The sequence below is a fragment of the Neltuma alba genome, unplaced genomic scaffold (assembly GCF_004799145.2).
Source record: "Neltuma alba isolate B1F8T4 unplaced genomic scaffold, ASM479914v2 tig00011687_pilon, whole genome shotgun sequence".
Lineage (NCBI taxonomy): Eukaryota > Viridiplantae > Streptophyta > Magnoliopsida > Fabales > Fabaceae > Neltuma > Neltuma alba.
The window spans coordinates 88764-107627 of NW_021636326.1; the positions used below are offsets into that span (position 1 = coordinate 88764).

The 18864-nt window shown below is 37.5% G+C and overlaps 2 protein-coding genes across 2 annotated transcripts; both read left to right on the forward strand.

The window, feature by feature from the left end:
- The first annotated feature begins 4739 nt into the window (after window positions 1-4739).
- On the forward strand, window positions 4740-8400 carry LOC114716763 (scarecrow-like protein 1). The gene is made up of 3 exons (XM_028901819.1): window positions 4740-5152; window positions 6256-6332; window positions 6415-8400. Exon 3 carries the CDS (start codon window positions 6455-6457, stop codon window positions 8192-8194), a length of 1740 nt encoding a protein of 579 aa, XP_028757652.1. The 5' UTR covers window positions 4740-5152; window positions 6256-6332; window positions 6415-6454; the 3' UTR covers window positions 8195-8400.
- A 1385-nt stretch (window positions 8401-9785) lies between these two features.
- LOC114716802 (ribosome maturation protein SBDS) lies at window positions 9786-12660 on the forward strand. Its single transcript, XM_028901864.1, has 5 exons — window positions 9786-9997; window positions 10637-10766; window positions 10843-11043; window positions 11312-11479; window positions 12075-12660. Exons 1-5 carry the CDS (start codon window positions 9864-9866, stop codon window positions 12516-12518), a joined length of 1077 nt encoding a protein of 358 aa, XP_028757697.1. The 5' UTR covers window positions 9786-9863; the 3' UTR covers window positions 12519-12660.
- The last annotated feature ends 6204 nt before the right edge of the window (window positions 12661-18864 follow it).

The window sequence follows — 18864 nt, forward strand, 5'->3', positions numbered from 1 at the left end:
GATTGAGTTGAGCTCAGGGATATTGCTTTTATAATCAGGAGACATGGAAGTTATCATAGTTGTATAAATGAATAATCATGCATGCTTCTGATTTTGTTTGTTTCGATGTCTATCAATTCCCCTTCGAAGAAATTGGGACGCTTGTTACATAACAATGGAATGACATTCTACCTTCCTGGCATTAGAGTGACGCATATAAATATACTGGCGCACCCATATCATTGATGCTCAGACCGTATAAAGTGCCTGGTTAATTTGATGATGATTATAACTTATGACTGCTTGCGCCTTTAATTAAGAGCTCTTATATATCCACCTCATCGCTTCCTTTAATTATGCCCCCCCCCACAAAATTGCTAAAACCTTCCCTTGATTTGTTATCTGCTAAGTGTGTTTGTCATCTCTAATCATTATATTCTGAATTACACCCAGTCAAATCAATAATTAGTCAATATTTATCATATACTCTTGCAAGTTACCAGGGAAGCATCTACAGTAAATAAATTAAGCATCCGTACTTACATACGCGTTATAAACAAGTATATCAGAAATTTGAACTTGCAACTTTACCCGTAAAAAGTGTTAAGAAATATACTTAGTGTCGGTTGGGTTACAAGCTCTAACCTCTTAATGCAGCTTTTTTTGTTTTTTAGCTGACTTAATGCAACTTAACCATATAGCCACCCATAAATTAGTTTTGGGGGGTGGGTATAATACTTTGTCATTTCATTCACCATCTAGACATCTACGAGTAGATTAAAGAAATTTTGTTAAATTAATTATTTATAATAAATAGATATTATCTTTCATGAAATACCCTTACTAATTATGAATATTAACTATAACTATTATGTGATTGAACTTTTAACATTTGCAACTATTATGATAACTACTTAAAAAAAAAAGATAAATATGAAAGATAAAGTGAATTAGAGTTTTATATTTAAGACAAAATTAAATATCAAACTAGCTTTTGTATTAATAAATATGATAATATTATTATTTAACTTTAAATATATTTGAGTATTAATGTAGATGGAAAGGAAGAAGAAGAAGAGTGCTGATGTAACGAGGTGCAAACCAAAAAACAACAATGCGAAAAGGTGCAGATCCCCGGGCAAAAAAGGCTCTTCCGATAGATGGGCTTTTAAGTCTATAAAGTGTCTCCTGACCTCTAAGGCCTTCACCCGCTCCCTTTATATTGTTTAACGGGAGATTAGATTTGGGCCAGTCCAGTCACCGGCCCATCCCCAGTAATAAGGCTTCGGCGCCCAAGAATTTAAATCACATGTTAAGTGGGTTAGAATGGGGCGGAAATGGCACGATATTCTAGTGTCATATTCATTTTATAATATATTTTTTCCAATAAAAATGTTTTAAATGGACTTTTAATCTTATTTATTGTTTCTAAATTATTTCTTTGGCTGTTAATAGAACATAATAATATTATATGATTCACGTGGTCAACTTTATTCAGTAGCTGGCTCTCGCTATCACCTCCGGTGCATTTGTTATACTCCGTTAAAATGTTTTGTTTCCATATACTGGTATCACGTCTGTGCTAATTCATTATACTGTTGTTTCTGAATAAAAGGAAAAGGGGGGGAGTGTATAGTAGGATACCTGACCAGGCCATAATGTTAACAAGTTGGGCACCTGGTTTGGAATATTTTAAAAATACTTTTAGAAAATATTGTTTCGCAAGTTAAAACAAATTGTTTCACGTATTTATTTTGTTTATTATAAAAATTATAGTTTGATTTTCACTGAAACGGGCGCCTGCAGCCTGCTCAAGGTTTGCGACTTTCATGCGATTCATTTTCTGCATTGTCGGGTACAATCCACACTTCCACATTTTGACCACTGATTTGTTTTTAATGACTCTGGGTATGTTTACTTTGCCCAAAACCGTGTCTCCCCTTATAATTTATCCATGGATTCATCAAATATTATATTATACACACCTCCCGCACCAAACTCCGCCACCCACCCTCCCCCACCAGAATGCACATTATAGTATATTATAATTATTCTCTCCTGTTAATTAATCAAACACACAATCGTTATACAGTGCCGATCTTTCTCATGAACCCAATAATCTCAATAGTTCATACAGAGAGAGCCATATGAAACTGATTCACGGAGACCATTTTTCCGTCTCCTTGGAATTTCCCTGTCATCTACCCGCATACGGCGCCTCTTCCCCTGCTGCCTTCTTGGATAGTTGACATGAAGGCCTCGAGCTGTAAACAGTTCACCCACGTGACTTGTAAGCTATTGGCATAAATGTCCTTCGTCGATCATTTTAATTCTACTGCTTTTAGTCCTAATTATAAAACTCTGTTTATGGATTAGAAACAAAGTCTTATATTTAAAACTGGAGGTTAATTAGGCGACCTGTGCAATTACTAAACAAGGGTGAGCAAACCAAAATGGACGAGACGATAAAGGAGGCAGGCATATATATATGTGTAGTTAAATGCAACGTGATCATTAAAAACAAACCAGGGGGAGATTTTACAATGAGTGGAAGGTTTGAAGGGTGTCAACATCAGTTTGATGGTGCCAAATTCCAGAGCGGATGGACCTGAAGCGTTTTGGATAAGGAGATGAAGGATGATCATTGTGAGAGAAAATGAGGAGTTGTGTGGATTTTAACCTCTTGGATCAGCCCTCCAGTTTCCAGCACGTACGCAATGACATTTTAGATTCATTTCACACTGCCAATTGCCTCGTTATTGGACACACCTGGCCACCTCCACTGCGTTATTTTTATTTATTTATTTTTTTAAAGTTACTGTTTTCTCTGTGTATATGCGGTGGCTAGTAGGAGAGCGCGTAGTTTTCACCTCTGTTGAATAAAAGTGAGTGTGGTCGTTTTCGCAGGGAGAATGATGGAGGGAGGGGCATGCGTGTCATTTCAACCCCCTACTGAAGGCTCTGTTTTGATTTTCAAACTCGGCCGAAGAAAATGCGCCCCCCCCAATTGTCTACCAATATTGGCGTGCCATGTAAGGTCTGAACCATGATATCCAACTCTGACTTTGTCCTAAAGTTTACCCTCTTTCCTTTTCCCTTTTGTTTATTTATTTTAATCTTTTTCAAATTTATTAGAAGGCGCACTATTCCTCCCCCACGGCCTTCCCTTCATTCACCCGCATGATGCGAATCATACGTCAGCATTTGCTGTACAATTTGACGTCCCTTTTCATCCTGCATTCCGCTGTTATTTGATTTCTGCTGTGTTACGATTACCGGTCTAAGCTAGTACTACCGCTCCCTTTGAAAATATTAAAAAAATTAATTTAATTAGTTATTTATTATAAATAGGACTGTCTTTTTAAAAATATTCTTACTAATTATATATATTAGCTAGAATTATCATTTGATAAAACTTTTAACATGTGTAAGTATTACAAGGATTACTTTGAAAAAAATAAATAAATATGAAAGACAAAATAGATTGAAGTCTTATATTTAGAATCACATTAAAAGTCAAACAAGTTCTTATATTAAAGATTATAGGTAGTATTATTTAAATATTACATGATTTAAAATTGCAGGATCTAACATGAGTAGAAACGACGCATGCTCCAGTTTTTTTGATGACATTTTCATTTTTCTTGTTAATATAATTTTTGTTTCTTAAATTTGTTTTTGTTTTTAGTCTTTCAAGTTTTAAACTATAAATTTAAGTTCCTCAAGTTTTTTTATCTAAAATATTATTATTTATAATTCAATAAAAAATTGGGTCATTTTATCTTTGAGGAATTAAAAAATTTGAAACTTAAGAGACTAAAATTAAAATGAGAAGAAACTTAAAGAATTAATGATTATATTAATTTTTTTTAGCCGACAAAAGACGTTCATAATTCGCCATTCCAACACTGAAATGCCACGATATAGTTTTATAGACTAATACTCCTCCGGTCCTAATTATAAGACCCAATTGACTTATTTGAGGAGATTAAGGAAGTAAGTTAAGTTGGTTATTTATAATAAATAAGTATTGTTATTTCTAAAATATCCTTGCTAATTAAGTATATTAGCTAAAACTATCATTATTAGAAGGATTATCTTGGAAAAAAATGCATAAATATAAGAGAGAAAATGGATTGGGTCTTATAATTAGGACCAAATAAAAAGTCAAATTGGGTCTTATAATAAGAACCGGAGGAGTATTATGGCACTTCGCTAGTTACATATAATTTGCATTGACAACTGAGGATTTTGCGCAAAACTAGGATGTAATGCAAGTATAATAGACAAATAAGAAGATGGATGCGTGGAGTGACTCCACCAATACACTCGACGCGTATGCGGTAATGCGATGATGTCTCGTTAAGTCAAACGAGTTGGTAAGGACAGACAATCAAACAAGAAAAGAAATAGGAGAAAGCAAGCTAAATGCGTGCGCAGAGAAATGATAACTATTGATTGCGGTGATTGTTGAGAAGTTTCTTTTAATTCTGGTTAGCCAGTCTTTGGCGAGTTTCCCCCACTTTCTTACCCCTCATCGCATTCCAGAAGTTGGAACTTTTGTCATCATTGCTTTTTAACAGATGGTCATCGGAATATCAATCTGTTCATATTCTATCATTGAATTTTTTAGTCCCCCTTAACTAATCTTTTGTTGTTCTTCTCAAGCTCAAATGTTTATGTATTTATTAGCTCCTGTATCAATTCTCATTCCCGATCCTCTGTCAATTTTGGATCATCCTCTAAATTCTTGCTTCCGAGCCTGCCTGGTTTCACACAATCGAAACAATTTTTAAATATATAAGGAGTCACAGAGAGAGAACGAGTCTTATCTTTTGGGTTGGTCATAGCCTCTCTGCCTCTTGGTCAAAAACCTAAGCTTTCTTCTTCCTTCGGAGACGATCCTGAACTCCATCTTCATTTCTCGTTTCCCTCAATCACAGAATATGACGATTGATATGGTCTCTCGTCTTCTTCCTTTCTGATCTCGTCAGGTATAGCTGTCTTGCTGAGCATTTGTTCAAGAACTAAATTCATTTTAAACCTTTTTTTTATGGCCCAAGTTCTGTTATAGATATTTGGATATTCCTACTTCTTAGTAGTTGATTGTCATTCATCCAAAGACGCCGATCATTCTAGTGATTATAGAGACAAAAGGAAGAGCGGAGAAATGGTACTTTGATTTCTCCTCCTTCCTTCTCGGTGTTTGTTAGAATTCATTGTTCTAAGGAAGTGTTCATTCCAAAGGGATTTTTTTGACATTTTCTGTTTCTGCACTTCGTGTGTGTGTGTTGTTTGCATCTGCTGTTCCCTTTGGGTTGGAATTTCCAACAAGAAAGGTTTTTTTTGGCATGGATTACTTGTTACAAATTCATCATAGTGGATTTTAGCTCGTCGATTATCCCTACTACGGGCAAACAAAGCAATAGATCTTATCCAAAGTCTAGAGTATCTTGTTCAGGGTCACTTTATTCTAGGAAATCTATGTCAGAGCCCCTGTTCTTGCTTGAGCCCCAATCCTTAACTTCCCCCAATTCGCTTTTCTGAGTAGGAATTTCATGTTAGCGTAGCCTTTGCCTTTGCCTGATATATATTTTACGAGAGGAGCAAACGGTTTGTCAGATCATAGATTCCTCATTTTTTAGCTGGAGAACCCATGGTTCGAGAACCTTCAGACAATTAGCTCATGCTCAAATTTAAGTTGAATGACCGACGATTCGTAGATTCAACTGAGAATTTTTTCTTCCGGAGCAATTTGTTATATTTCCTTTCAATGATGCATCTGTAAGTAGTGGCTACTTTGGGAAAAGGGTGCAAACTGTGAAACACAAAGGTCTTCAGTATTTTCTGTTGGTCTGCCGGTGATAGTGGAGCCTCTTAGCTGGAAAATAAGAATTGTACTAGCCTCTTTTCCTTGAAACTACTGCAAAAATTTTTTTTCAGTTCCTATTTATCTGAAATTAATAACTACTTTCTGTCATATTTTGAAGAATTGAATAGAACTTGCCCATCGTTTTTCATGAAAACTTTTTTCAGTTGACGCATGACAAACTGTAATACTTTTGAAGCATTATAGTTTACCTGTGCTGTAACACTTTCAACTGTAATATTTGTAAATTGTAAGTTGATCTACGAAGTGGCGTTTACCTATCGCTGAAATAAATAAACTCACCGTATCTGGTAGTGTCCCTTGCGGACATCTTTCAGTTTTGAATAAAACGTCTCCTAAATTTTTTTCCCCTCTTTTCTATTTTTGTCTCTGCCATCTGAATGCAGGCTTTCTTGTAAGGTTCAACAAGATTCCGTTTGTGAGTGGTTTGGCCTGGCTTGCTTTTTTGCTAAGGTGAAAAAAGGTAGATAAATCTCAATACTTTTAAAGGCTTTCAGAATTTAATAGCATTTTATTGGCTGATTTATATAATATCCCGAATACAGGCTGAAATTCTATATGAGCTGATTGAGCAAGAGGTGAACCATGTCGTTAGTTAGATCTGCAGAGCTGCCTGCTACACCTTATAGAAATGCCAAGCTCTACTCAATCAAGGGAAGTGATATTGGGCCCGGCTTTCCCTCCCAAATTTTTGGTCATGATAAACACAAAAGCATGTACATAACAGATTCTTACTCCAGTGAGAGTTATGAGAAGTACTTTCACGATTCACCAACTGAAGAACTGATAGACACTCCCACTTCCAGCATCTCTGGAAACTCACTGCCTGATGGCTCTTCCTATCTGGTTAGAGCTACTTCAGGAATCTCTGTGGTTACCAACAACCCATTTGATATTTCTTTCGCTTCCATGAGACACAATGATGCCCGTCAGTCCAACTTTGGATCAGATGTCTTGGAAAATGGAAGCCCAGATCCACTTGACTTTGATGATCAAATGAAATTGAAGCTCCAAGAATTAGAGAGGACACTGCTTGGTGATAACAATGATGATTATGAGGACGAGTTCATACTCGGGACTTTTCAGAGCATGGATATTGATGCTGAGTGGGGTGAACCCATTCAGAATATGTTGCACCACGGCTCACCAAAAGAGTCTTCATCCTCAGATTCTAACCATAGTACCATTAGCAGTATCTCTCCCCGGACCCCAAAGCAATTGCTGTTAGAGTGTGCTGGTGCAATTTCAGAAGGAAATGTAGAGGGAGCCTCGTCTATGATAAATCAACTCCGGCAGATGGTATCAATTCAGGGAGATCCTCCCCAGAGGACTGCAGCTTATATGGTGGAAGGACTTGCAGCTCGAATAGCTGAATCGGGCAGCAGTATTTATAAGGCACTGAAGTGCAAGGAACCTCCTTCGTCAGACCGACTGGCAGCTATGCAAATACTGTTTGAGGTGTGCCCATGTTTTAAATTTGGATTTATTGCTGCCAACGGTGCAATTACAGAGGCAGTTCAAGATGAAAAGAAGGTTCATATAATAGACTTTGACATCAATCAAGGAAATCAATACATAACTCTGATACAAGCACTTGCTTCAAGGCCAGGTAAGCCGCCACATGTGAGATTGACTGGGGTTGATGATCCCGAGTCCGTCCAGCGATCTGTTGGGGGCCTAAAAATCATTGGACAAAGACTTGAAAAGTTGGCAGAAATACTTGGATTGCCGTTTGAATTTCGAGCTGTGGCATCAAGGTCTTCCCTTGTCACTCCATCGATGCTTGATATTCGTCCTGGGGAAGCACTTGTGGTGAATTTTGCATTCCAGCTTCATCACATGCTAGATGAGAGTGTTTCAACGGTAAATGAACGAGACCAACTTCTACGCATGGTTAAGAGCTTGAATCCAAAACTTGTTACCGTTGTTGAACAAGATATGAACACCAATACGCTTGCATTTTTCCCACGATTTGTTGAAGCCTACAATTACTATTCTGCTGTGTTCGAGTCGCTGGACGCAACTCTTCCTAGAGATAGTCAGGATAGGATGAATGTTGAAAGGCAATGCCTGGCAAGAGACATTGTAAATATTGTTGCATGCGAAGGTGAGGATAGGGTTGAACGTTATGAAGTTGCTGGAAAATGGAGGGCAAGGATGAAGATGGCCGGCTTCACTACGTCGCCAATGAGTGCCAATGTGACTGACGCAATCAAAAAACTCATTAAGCAGTACTGTGACAGGTACAAGATGAAGGATGTGATGGGCGCACTTCATTTTGGATGGGAAGACAAGAACCTGATTGTTGCTTCAGCATGGAGGTGACCAGTTCATTCTTCAGCTCGGAGACTCTGGTGGCGAGAATGTAGTATTTGCTTGTTTACTCTGAATGTTAATGATTTGTGTAGGTGTATATTTGAGTCGCTGACGTTAAATCTTAAAGCTAATATGGAAATTTATGTTACACATGAACGCTTGACTTCCTCGTGAGGACTCATCTGACAACATAAAACTGTTATTCTTGGCTTCTATGGTTGGCATAATTAGCGTTTCCGAGTACTACTTTCATTTCAGCCAAAAATTCATAGGGATAGCGTAGGCTTAGGGAATGTTTAGATAAAAATAAAACCATGATTTTAAAAGTATTTTTACGATATACAAGTAAATATAAAAAAGAGTTTGTCTCGATTTGTAAAAAAGTGTTTTTGAAAAGCACTTTACACTCATCCAAACACTCTCGAAGTTAAACATCTTTTTGTTGCTGTTTTACTAATGCCCCATAACGGTTGAAATTCCCCCCCCCCCCCAAAAGTACTTAGTGGTTAAATGGTGTTCTACTCATGGTTATAGAAAATATCTGAACTATTGAAAATTTAATCTGAACAATTTAGTTTTACAATTTTTAATTTGTAATTTTTTCAACGGTAATTTTTTTTAAATACTAAATATAAGTTTATCTTTATTTTTAATTATACACTGTATGTGTTAAAATTAAAAAAAGGAGAACCCAAAAAAAAAAAGCCTGAAATTACTAAATTTCAAATAAAAAATTCTTAAAAAATGCATTGTTACTTGTAAGTCTGTTGTTGTCAAAATTTCGATTTGAGAATTTATAAAATTTTCTCAATGAAAAAATTATTTAAAACATGAAAAAATTTAAATTGTTAGACTAATTAAAATTAATCTGGTCCATGTTCATTCGTGTGATGTGTCGCCTTATCCAGATTAACATATGTTCGGTCCAAAGATTAATTATAAGGGCTTGCTTGCATTTGTTCTCACATATTTATAAAGCACGACTGAAAAAACAATCGTTAACGCAAACTAGCGAGAAATTTCTGCTGTAACAAAAACTGCTGCTGGGAAAGGGGCCGCGTTGAGGATCAGGGTGAAAACGGTCAAATTATCTCGTATTTTGTTCTAATTCCACTGGTCCTGGAAATGGAAATTCCAACTTCCAACTACCTGCTTGCCGTGCCGTCTTTAGCTTTGACGAATGCGTGGCGTGGCTTAATCAATCCTAAAAAATGTAGAAATTTATTTCCATGCTTATAGTAGTACTTCTTCTGTCTTAAATATAAGATCTTATATAGTGTGTATAAGAGTCTTATATTTAGAAACGGAGAGTAACTTAGAGCTGTCATTCGGGTTAAGAGAGTGCGAAGCCCTTCTCAGCTGAGCTTCGCATCAAAGATTACTATTTTCATAAGTCAGAGCATCATTGGATCATTTTCACTTATTATTTCTTAGAAAATGAGAAAAAAGAATAGTGTAAATAGTGTAAGTAATGGGCTTGAGCCCAAACAATGGCATATGCTTGAAGCCCTAAGGAGAATCCAGAAATAACAATGCAAAGAAGATCGGGAGGAGTACCCCAAAAAAAAAAAAACCACAGATCGAGAGAGTACGAGAAGGGAAGCGGACTTAAAATTAAAATCGAAACGAAAAGTTTCTGTGAAATCGGAAAGAAGGCCGTGGAAGGAGAAGGACAGAGATGTCGAGGACGCTGGTGCAGCCGATAGGGCAGAAGAGGTTGACGAACGTGGCGGTGGTGCGTCTGAGGAAGCATGGAAATCGCTTCGAGATCGCCTGCTATCCAAACACGGTCCTTTCCTGGCGTTCTGGCGTGTGAGCTTCCCCTACTCTTCTCTTCCTAAACCCTAGCCTTGGAATGGAACTAGCAAGATTCTATGGTTCCGACTTATGCTCCGTCTTGTCCTCAGGAAGTAAAAAAGAACAACAATCTTGAGAACTTGCAAGGGGTTTTTTGACTTATTGGCTCATATCTTTTGGGGACAATAATCAGGGCGTTTTTCTGCTTAAATTACACTTTAAATCTTTATGCTCTCCACTGTCTTTCTGGCCGATGATGAGCGTAAGAAGCTCCTAGGATGGACTAATTGAGTCAGTATTTGAAATCTGTTTATGATCATGTCTGAGGGTATTTACTTGTCATTTTTCTGTGGCAGCGTCAAGGAATGCATTATTTAGTTACAGTAACTGTCATTTGATGATATTTTCTGTTTCAATTCAATCGCTCTATTCATTGTGAGCCCTTTCATCTGGAATATTTCAGTCCATCCATGTCGCTTCTTTATGTTTCCTGCATAACCAAGCATGCTTGTGTTTACGGTTGATCATATTAATGCTGTTAATTTGGCAACAGTGTTTTACTACTGAATGTGAAAAGTTGTGATGCATTTTCATAAATTTAGTTGATGTAATTTGTGTTTTTGACATCATTCAACTGAATTGACTTTGGAACAGGGAGAAAGATCTGGATGAAGTATTGCAGTCGCATACCGTCTATTCAAATGTTTCTAAAGGAGTTCTAGCAAAGTCAAAGGATTTGGTTGCTGCCTTTGGGACTGATGATCAGTCAAGGATATGTTTAGAGGTTTGTAAAAGTCTATTTGAATATACATTTAGGTTTCCTCTGGTTGTTATGTAATTTTTCCCTCTTCATTTTACAGATTTTAAAGAAAGGAGAGCTTCAGGTTGCTGGGAAAGAGAGGGAATCTATTCTTTCAAATCAGTTCAGGGATATCGCAACCATTGTTATGCAGAAGACATACAATCCTGAAACTCAACGTCCTTACACAATCAATATGATTGAAAGACTAATGCGCGAAATACATTTTGCTGTCGATCCAAACAGCAGTTCAAAGAAGCAGGTCAATTTACGTTTTATTTTTTCTTAGACATTTTTAAAGGCATATGATGGACATCAATTGTCAAGCCGTTCTATCATAATGTGAAGTGTGAGCACATTCTAAGTTGATCTCGTCGCAAATAATGATTATTCTATGAAAGAACAGTTTACTTCCCATCCTAATTAACAATCTAATCTGTTGACTAGATTTGAGTTCTATTCATTTACATTTAAATCATTTTATTTTGTTTGTTTTAAATAAAGTGTAACTCTTAAAAATAATTATGAAGGCGCTGGAAGTTATTCAAGAGCTTCAAAAGCACTTTCCAATTAAACGGTGTCCACTAAGAATACGAGTTGCTGCTCCAGAGGAGGAAGTGCGTACACTGCTAGATAAGCTGAATGCTTGGAAGGCCAGCATCATTTCCAAAGAAGCATCTGCTAATCAGTTGTCCATTGTGAGATTGAATTCCCCTAGTTTTTTGCGTGGAAGTAGTTCTTCATTTGAATCCATTTTGCGTTTCAACTGCAATGGTTTTTCTTCTCGCTGACTCTTACGTTTGTGCTTGTTAAATTTCAAGGTGCCATCATGCTTAGCGGTTGAAACTTTAAATTTGTAAATAGAAGTGTGATTGAAGATATGCACTAACCTCCTTTCACCTGTAAAATTTAGAAACAACATGAATAGGGAGTAAGTCAAAGCTTATTTTGTTGAAATCTGGCATGTGACTGCTGTTCCATACAGCCTTCTTTAATGTGTGAGCTAAGGGAGAATATGAACATACAGATTTCTTGATGTAGTTGTTGCACAGGATGCTATGATCTAAGAATTTCCTCATTCAATCAGTGCATCTATTTTACTCACTCTAATTTATTGATGGCCGAAAAACATTTGTATCTTTTTCTGTTGCTAAATGCTAAGCATTGTTTGGCATTGATTGTGGAAATATAAGGTCTTAGCTAACGGTGTGCTTGGGTGGATTGTATGGATGAATATCTCTGAATGGTTACTGACTGGGTATGAATTTCTCTGTATCTTTGATTGAGTTGCAGGTATTCGAATTGGAACCTAGCCTATATAAGGAGTGCCATGACTTCGTTATGAACAACGTGCATGGAAGATTCGAAGTTCTTGCACACTCTCTTTATGTGGATGGTGACACCCAAGTGGAACAATACAATGATCACGAGGATCTGCCTGCTCCGTTGCCTAAAGATACTCGCGAGCCTGTGCTTGAACTGAATGAAAAACTTGAGAAGCAGACAATATCTGCCAAGGGCGGACCGAGTGAGGGGCAACAGAAGCAAAACAAGTGCAACACATGTAATGCTTCTTTTGAAAATCCTATGCTGTATAGGGAACACCATAAGAGCGAGTGGCACAAGCACAATATGAAGCGCAAGACTAGGCAACTTCCTCCCCTTAGTGAGGAAGACTGCATGGCAGACATGGATCTGGGTGACTCTAAATCTGATTTGAAGGATTATTCTTTTTGAGTGTTCTCTGTTGATATGACACTTCATCACACCACAATACGCAGTTTTTCTTTTTCTTTCATTCTTTTCTTCCTTTGAAAAAATCCAATACATCACGAGTTGTCTTTTGTCTATACTAAGGCCCGACAAATGCATTAAAATATGCTGAGAGCCGTAGTTTCTTTCATGGTTTCGCAACATAATACATCAGTTGCCTGAATAGTAGAGGCGCAACACCCCCCCCGGGGGGTTACCGCCCCGGGCTGGGTGGGGGTAGGTTTTCTTTCACTGTACTTCTTGATACCGCGGTGAAGCTTACAGAATCGAATGCAATACCGTGGCCTCTGGGGCTCGTAACGAAAACGGTTTTATCTTGAAATTACAGAATCGAATGCAATCGGTGGCCTCTGGGGCTCGTAACGAGAATGGTTTTATCCCTTCGGATGGTATCTATATCTGTTTCATTAGCATGCTGCTGGCTGTTTGGTGCCAAAACCTCATCAACACAGTGCATGAGTGTGTTGAGGTTTAAGTTAAGAAAACATATTGGGACTCTGAGAAATAAATTGATGGCAGAAGTATATAACCTGGAAAGATGCGGCAGGGCTGCAGCCTCGCAAGTATGCTCTGGCTTTAGTGGCATTGTTTAATTAAGTACAAATTTTAAAATTTACAAGATAAAAATGAGATTAAGGGGGAAAAAATAAGATAAGAATTAGAGAGGGAAAACATCAAAATTCAATAGTGTGTTTATTTTGGGGGCTTTTTTCTTTTTTTTGTTTGGGGGGGGGGGGGGGGAGCATTCGTGAATGAAAGAGAGAGAACTGAGAATGAAGGAAAAAGGAAACAGGGGATACATCTCATGACAAATGTGAAAGATGTGGACCTCGATGTATGTGATTAGGAATTTGCTTGTTGGATAGGGCGCGAATGATAGAGTGTTGTGGGAGTATATAAGAATCTCCAGTGCTCCCGTCGCTTGGGCTCATGCAGCACAAGCAGAAGTCAAATAAGTAATAACCTGAACAACGGCAAATGCCTCTCATGGTCATGGGGGCTGTTTACTATAAAATTGAGCTCTGTTGAGAGCACGTCCAAACCTTTTAGAGAGTCATCCTTTTCTTTTTTAAGTTGGGAAAATTATATTGGAATTACCTATATTTTCTCTCAATTTTTGGTTTGGTGGCTATGTATTTTTTTCTCTTAATTAAATTATTTAATTTTATTTTTTAGCAATATTAGCTCTTGTAATTTTATTCTATTAGCATATTTAGCCTCTATATAAGGGTTAATGATGTTAATAGAACAAAATTAAAGATTTGCTTAAGAGAAAAAAATACATAGATATCAAATTAAAAAATAAAAAAAATATAAGTATCTTTTTTATGTTGTATGAAATAAATTGAAAGAACCATCAAAACCTCTCCTTTTTTTTTATTTTTTTTAATTTTCATGTGCCAGGTAGTCTCTTCTTTCTAAACAAACATGTAAAATATACAGACCCTGACAAGGCATACTATGTATGCGAAACTGATGAAATGGGACCCACACTAAGAATAAGGGGGAAGAGGGTGGGAGGGATGAGGAGAAGAGAAGAGAAGGGGGAAAGTAAGAAGAGCGTATTCATCTGTTGGAATGCCATTTGTATGAGCGCTTCTGCTTCTTATCGGCCATGGCTGCCACGTTCACTGTTGAGTTGAAAGCACAGCTGTTCCCTCTTCAGTGTTCATAATGGCAGTCAAAGATGCTCCCTTTTTCCTTGTTTCGCTCTCTCTCTTTTACAAGTAGATCCCTCCCTACCTCCCTCTATTTAATCTCTCAGGAGCCATTCACTCCGCCATGAATTAAGCTTCAACCAACTCTTCTTCTTCGTCATCATGGACGCTCCTTCCTCCCCGCACCCCTCTCTCGAAAGGAAGCCTTCCATTGATTCCGAACCCAAGACCCTGCTTGAGCATGAAATGAAGCTTGCCAGGGTTTGATTTCTCCTCCCATTCCTTCTTTTCTTTTCCTTCCGCTTTGCTTCTCCTTCACTTCTCTCTCTCTCTCTCTACTTCTCGCAGGACGCCGCTGTCCAAATCATAAATACTCACTCCAAAGAGGAAGCCCTCAAAATATTCCTGGCGGTAATCCTCGTCTTTTTCTTCTTCTTTGTACTAAACCCTCCCTCCTTCTCCGCTGCCAGATCTGGTGCTTCCGCCATTATTGTAGATGACACATTCACACACACACACACACACAGTCTCGCATCACATATCATCAGAACCATGATCACCAGAAAGGAACCTCGGATATTTGACAAATCTTAGATTTTGACTCTTGATTTCTTGATCAGATCAGATAATGCCGGTTGGTTGCAGGGTCTGGTCCCAGTGACAATATCGAAGCAGGCAAAAGAGGAAGTTGTGGCGTCTGACGGTGATGAAGCTTAGAATTGGGTTGGATGAAGTCAGTAGGTAGCATGAACGTGAGGGGTTACAAATAAGCTTGCTCCTGGACTCGCCGAGTCGCGTGGTTTTTATTTTTATTTTTTCATCAAACAGGTTTTTTGCCCCTTATTTATATGTATGAAACAGTGGGTCGTCATCATCAGGTCCTGCAACCGTTGAATGTTCTTGTTGAACCCGCCTTTGTTTTTAATACTTACATATATGATGACTGCGTCAATTTTGCTCATTTACGAATCTCTTCCTCGCTCGTTCGATTAATTCATTGGAAATATGATTAAATAACGTTTACCCCCTCTTATTTTGACTTCCCCCAGCACTGTATATAAATGCATTTAATTGATAGGGTGTTTCTCGGCACAGCAGCAGCTACTCTGAAAGCATTTTCCAAACACTGGCAATACATTAATTATAAATTATCATTTCCGAGAATGACACTCTTATGGTCTAGCAGGGGTCAAAACTCAAGAATGTTGACTTGTGAGTTGTGATTATTTGAGTTATACTACCGGCTAGTTCTCGTTTATAAACCCTTTTTTTTTTTTGACATTTCATATTTTTATTTGTAAGTTATTTTCCAAAAATTATGAAGCAGTCAGTAACTTTAACATTATCTTTGGAAACCACTTTCATCACACATCATCTTAATAAGCACTTTAAATTTATCAGATCTGAATCGTTTATATTGAATTTTAATGGTTTAGATTTAAAATTTTTAATTAATTATTTTTAAATAAAAAAACTATTTTTTGAAAGAATGATAATTCAAAATTATCTCTATTTTAAATTATATACATATTAAAATAATTGTTTGGAATAAATAAAAATAAAAAAGAAATCAAATCCGAATTATCCAAATGAAATATGGACGTTCCAGATCTGATGAGCACCGAAACTAGTTTTTTATCTTTGGGGTGTGTGCATGTATATATATGTATATTATCAAGCTTTTTTCCTTTACAAAGACTTTTTTTTTTTAATTAAGTACACATATCTTTTTATTGGAAGCTGTTCAGGGTAAATGTGGGTAATTTCTTTTAGCGGGTATTCCAACCTACTGTTATCATGATTTAGAGTATATACAATGAAAAACATACTTTGCTGAATATGTATCTGGCGAAAAAAAAAATGTATGGTAACATCCCACATATCGATGGGAGGCAATCAATTAAATATGTTGCGTCTCTACTTTCCGTGATCTTCTTTATGAATTTCTCGTAATGATCGATTGATTTATTGGGTTTTCTAAATTTGGGGCAGCAGTTTTTGTTTCTGATTTAGCCTCCCCCTCAATTACCTTGCTACGAATTTAAAGACTAAAGAAACGTTTGCCTGAGACTAATCTGAGGAGCAAATTAAATGAAGAGGGATAACCAAAGATAGAAGGTTCAAATCTTCTTAACATATGAAAAATCTATATAACATTAATATATCAATATGTCATATAAAATTTATAAAGTTCCCGCTACAAGTGATTAATGATATGTCGGGCTTGGCTCTATTTTAATCTACAAAATGATGATAATAGTGCAGGGCAACAAATTAAAGGACAAGAACATTACATCAGTAAGGTTCAAAAAACGGAAAGTAATAAATTGTATAGGTGACAATGTGACATGAAAAAACATGATCAATTGTATTTGATTGAGGTAATTCGGTTGTTCCTTTTTTTTTTTTGGTTGTTTTCGGTTAAAAAAATAAAATGGGAATGAGTCAGCGGATTTATATCGGCTATTGAAATTTGACTTTGAGCGATAGTACTACCTATAATACTTAATACAATAGCTAGATAATTAATTTATGAATATTAATTAAAAAATTAGTTAAATTTATTATCTGTAATAAATAAATATTGTCTTACTGTGAATCATGGACATTGTAATGAAAATAATTTAAGATGTGCAGTAGAGAATGAATTAATGCAATACAAAGCAGAAACGGCGTAAAATTGGTTAAGAAGAAAAAGGGGACGGAGAAACTGCGGAGGCTCATATAATGAGGGAGAAACACGGGACGGGATGGGGCGGTAAGGATGAGCGGAGAGATGAGGAGGGGTATAGAAGTGCATGGAAAGCGTGAATGGGAGAGATGTGGGGAATAGAGAAGCCAGATTGATGGGACCCACGAAAGATCCGTGCCAGCAATGTGCCTCATTATATACGCGTACGGAAGCTTTACTACCTCGCCTGCCTTCCTCCTCCTGCGTGCGTTTCTCGTCTTCATCAGCAGCATCTCATCATCTCATGGCGCTGAGCAGGCGGCCCGCAAGGTTTCACAGCCGACCACATTCCATGCCGTCCGCCGCCACACCAATCACCCTCCACAGCCTCCGCTCATTGAGAGTTACGTTCGTCTCTTATATCATCATCATAATTATTCATCTTGCTTCATACACTAGCTTTAATTTTTTCGCTCTCTCTCTCTCTCTCTATATATATATATATATTTGTCGCTTCCTTAATTATTCATACATGCAGGCCGCAGCTGCAAGAGTATACATCAATAATAACCGGGAAAAACCCAGCCACCCCTCCACAGTACGTGCGTAGGCGTAATTAATAATATTGTTACGTTGAGCTCCATATATGGATGATGATGGGAATATTGTTTATGTGATGCGTGCGATGGGTTTTGGTGGTTTCACAGGAACAGATGAGTCCAGTCACAATCAAGCAGGCGCGCAGGCTGAGGAGCAGATCCACAGCGCGGAGAGAAGTTCCTTGCTCAGGCTGCCCTTCAAATGGCTCACCCGCCCCAAACATGAAGTGCCCTGCATCGCCTCTTATAAAATCATCAAACTTTTAATTCGTCAACTGCCAAGAAGTGTAGAGGCATGAGCTAGGCAGCACTAGTTTTGGCGCAAGGACTCCAGAATGTTCATGCGGGATTTACAGCTCAATAGAATTTCTCCTTTCTTCGATGACTCTAAACGATGTAAACTCGTAAATTTAGAAGGACAAGGAGCACCGACACCAGGGAAGAAAGAAGGTTGAGCTTGATCGTACAAAAGCACAAGTAGATTATAATCACGGACTCAATTATGCGCATTTCATAACCAAATGATACCCTGATATTCCTTTCAATACAGCCACCAGACCAGATTTTGGACCGGCCTACTTTGCATGAGCTGTACGTGGAGTTGATTAGATTTGCCATGTCCGTGTCACTGGAATGTTGAATCCAAAACGCATAAACCAATGGATCAAAAACAATAATAAGAAGCCCATGGCCTATTAATTAATCTCATGTCTATTGACAATGACCCAAATAACAGAACAAACAACCAAGGCCTGCATGACTCCCAAAAACAAAAGCGCATGGACCAATGCTCTTGCCTCGGTGTCTTTTTGTAAACACGAAGTGTGACTTACACAGAGAATGGAGTGGAAAATCTTTGAAATATTTACATATAGTTAGCTAATCTCGTACTCTATGTAATACACACAAAAAACGTATCTTTGGAAAGTGATCCATTGACTCAAGACATCAGCCTTTCCCGTTTCAACCACAGTTCAAATACTACTTTGATTAACGAACTGTTTGACATAATGGAAAGACTGTCAAAGGAGTATACTGGAAAGTGAAATGAAGAAAGGAATAGGAATAGGCAGAAATGGATTTACTTTATAATAATTTTTTTAAAAAAAATTCTGGTTCGCTCCTGCATCATGTCCATGACTTTTTCCGCTCCACCGAAACAAAGATGGTGTAAACAGTAAATTGATGGAATCATCGGCGTTGGTGAAAGGGCATTAATATTGTGGACCAGAAAAGTGGGTTTAATTGATATTCTGTCTTTTAATTTCGTTGTGTTTCCCAACTCGGCTATGCTGTACTTCCTATCCAAGCTAAACAATCCACGGCCATATATAACGTGCGATGCGATGTAAACTGACTAAACATTTTGTCCCCACTGCTCA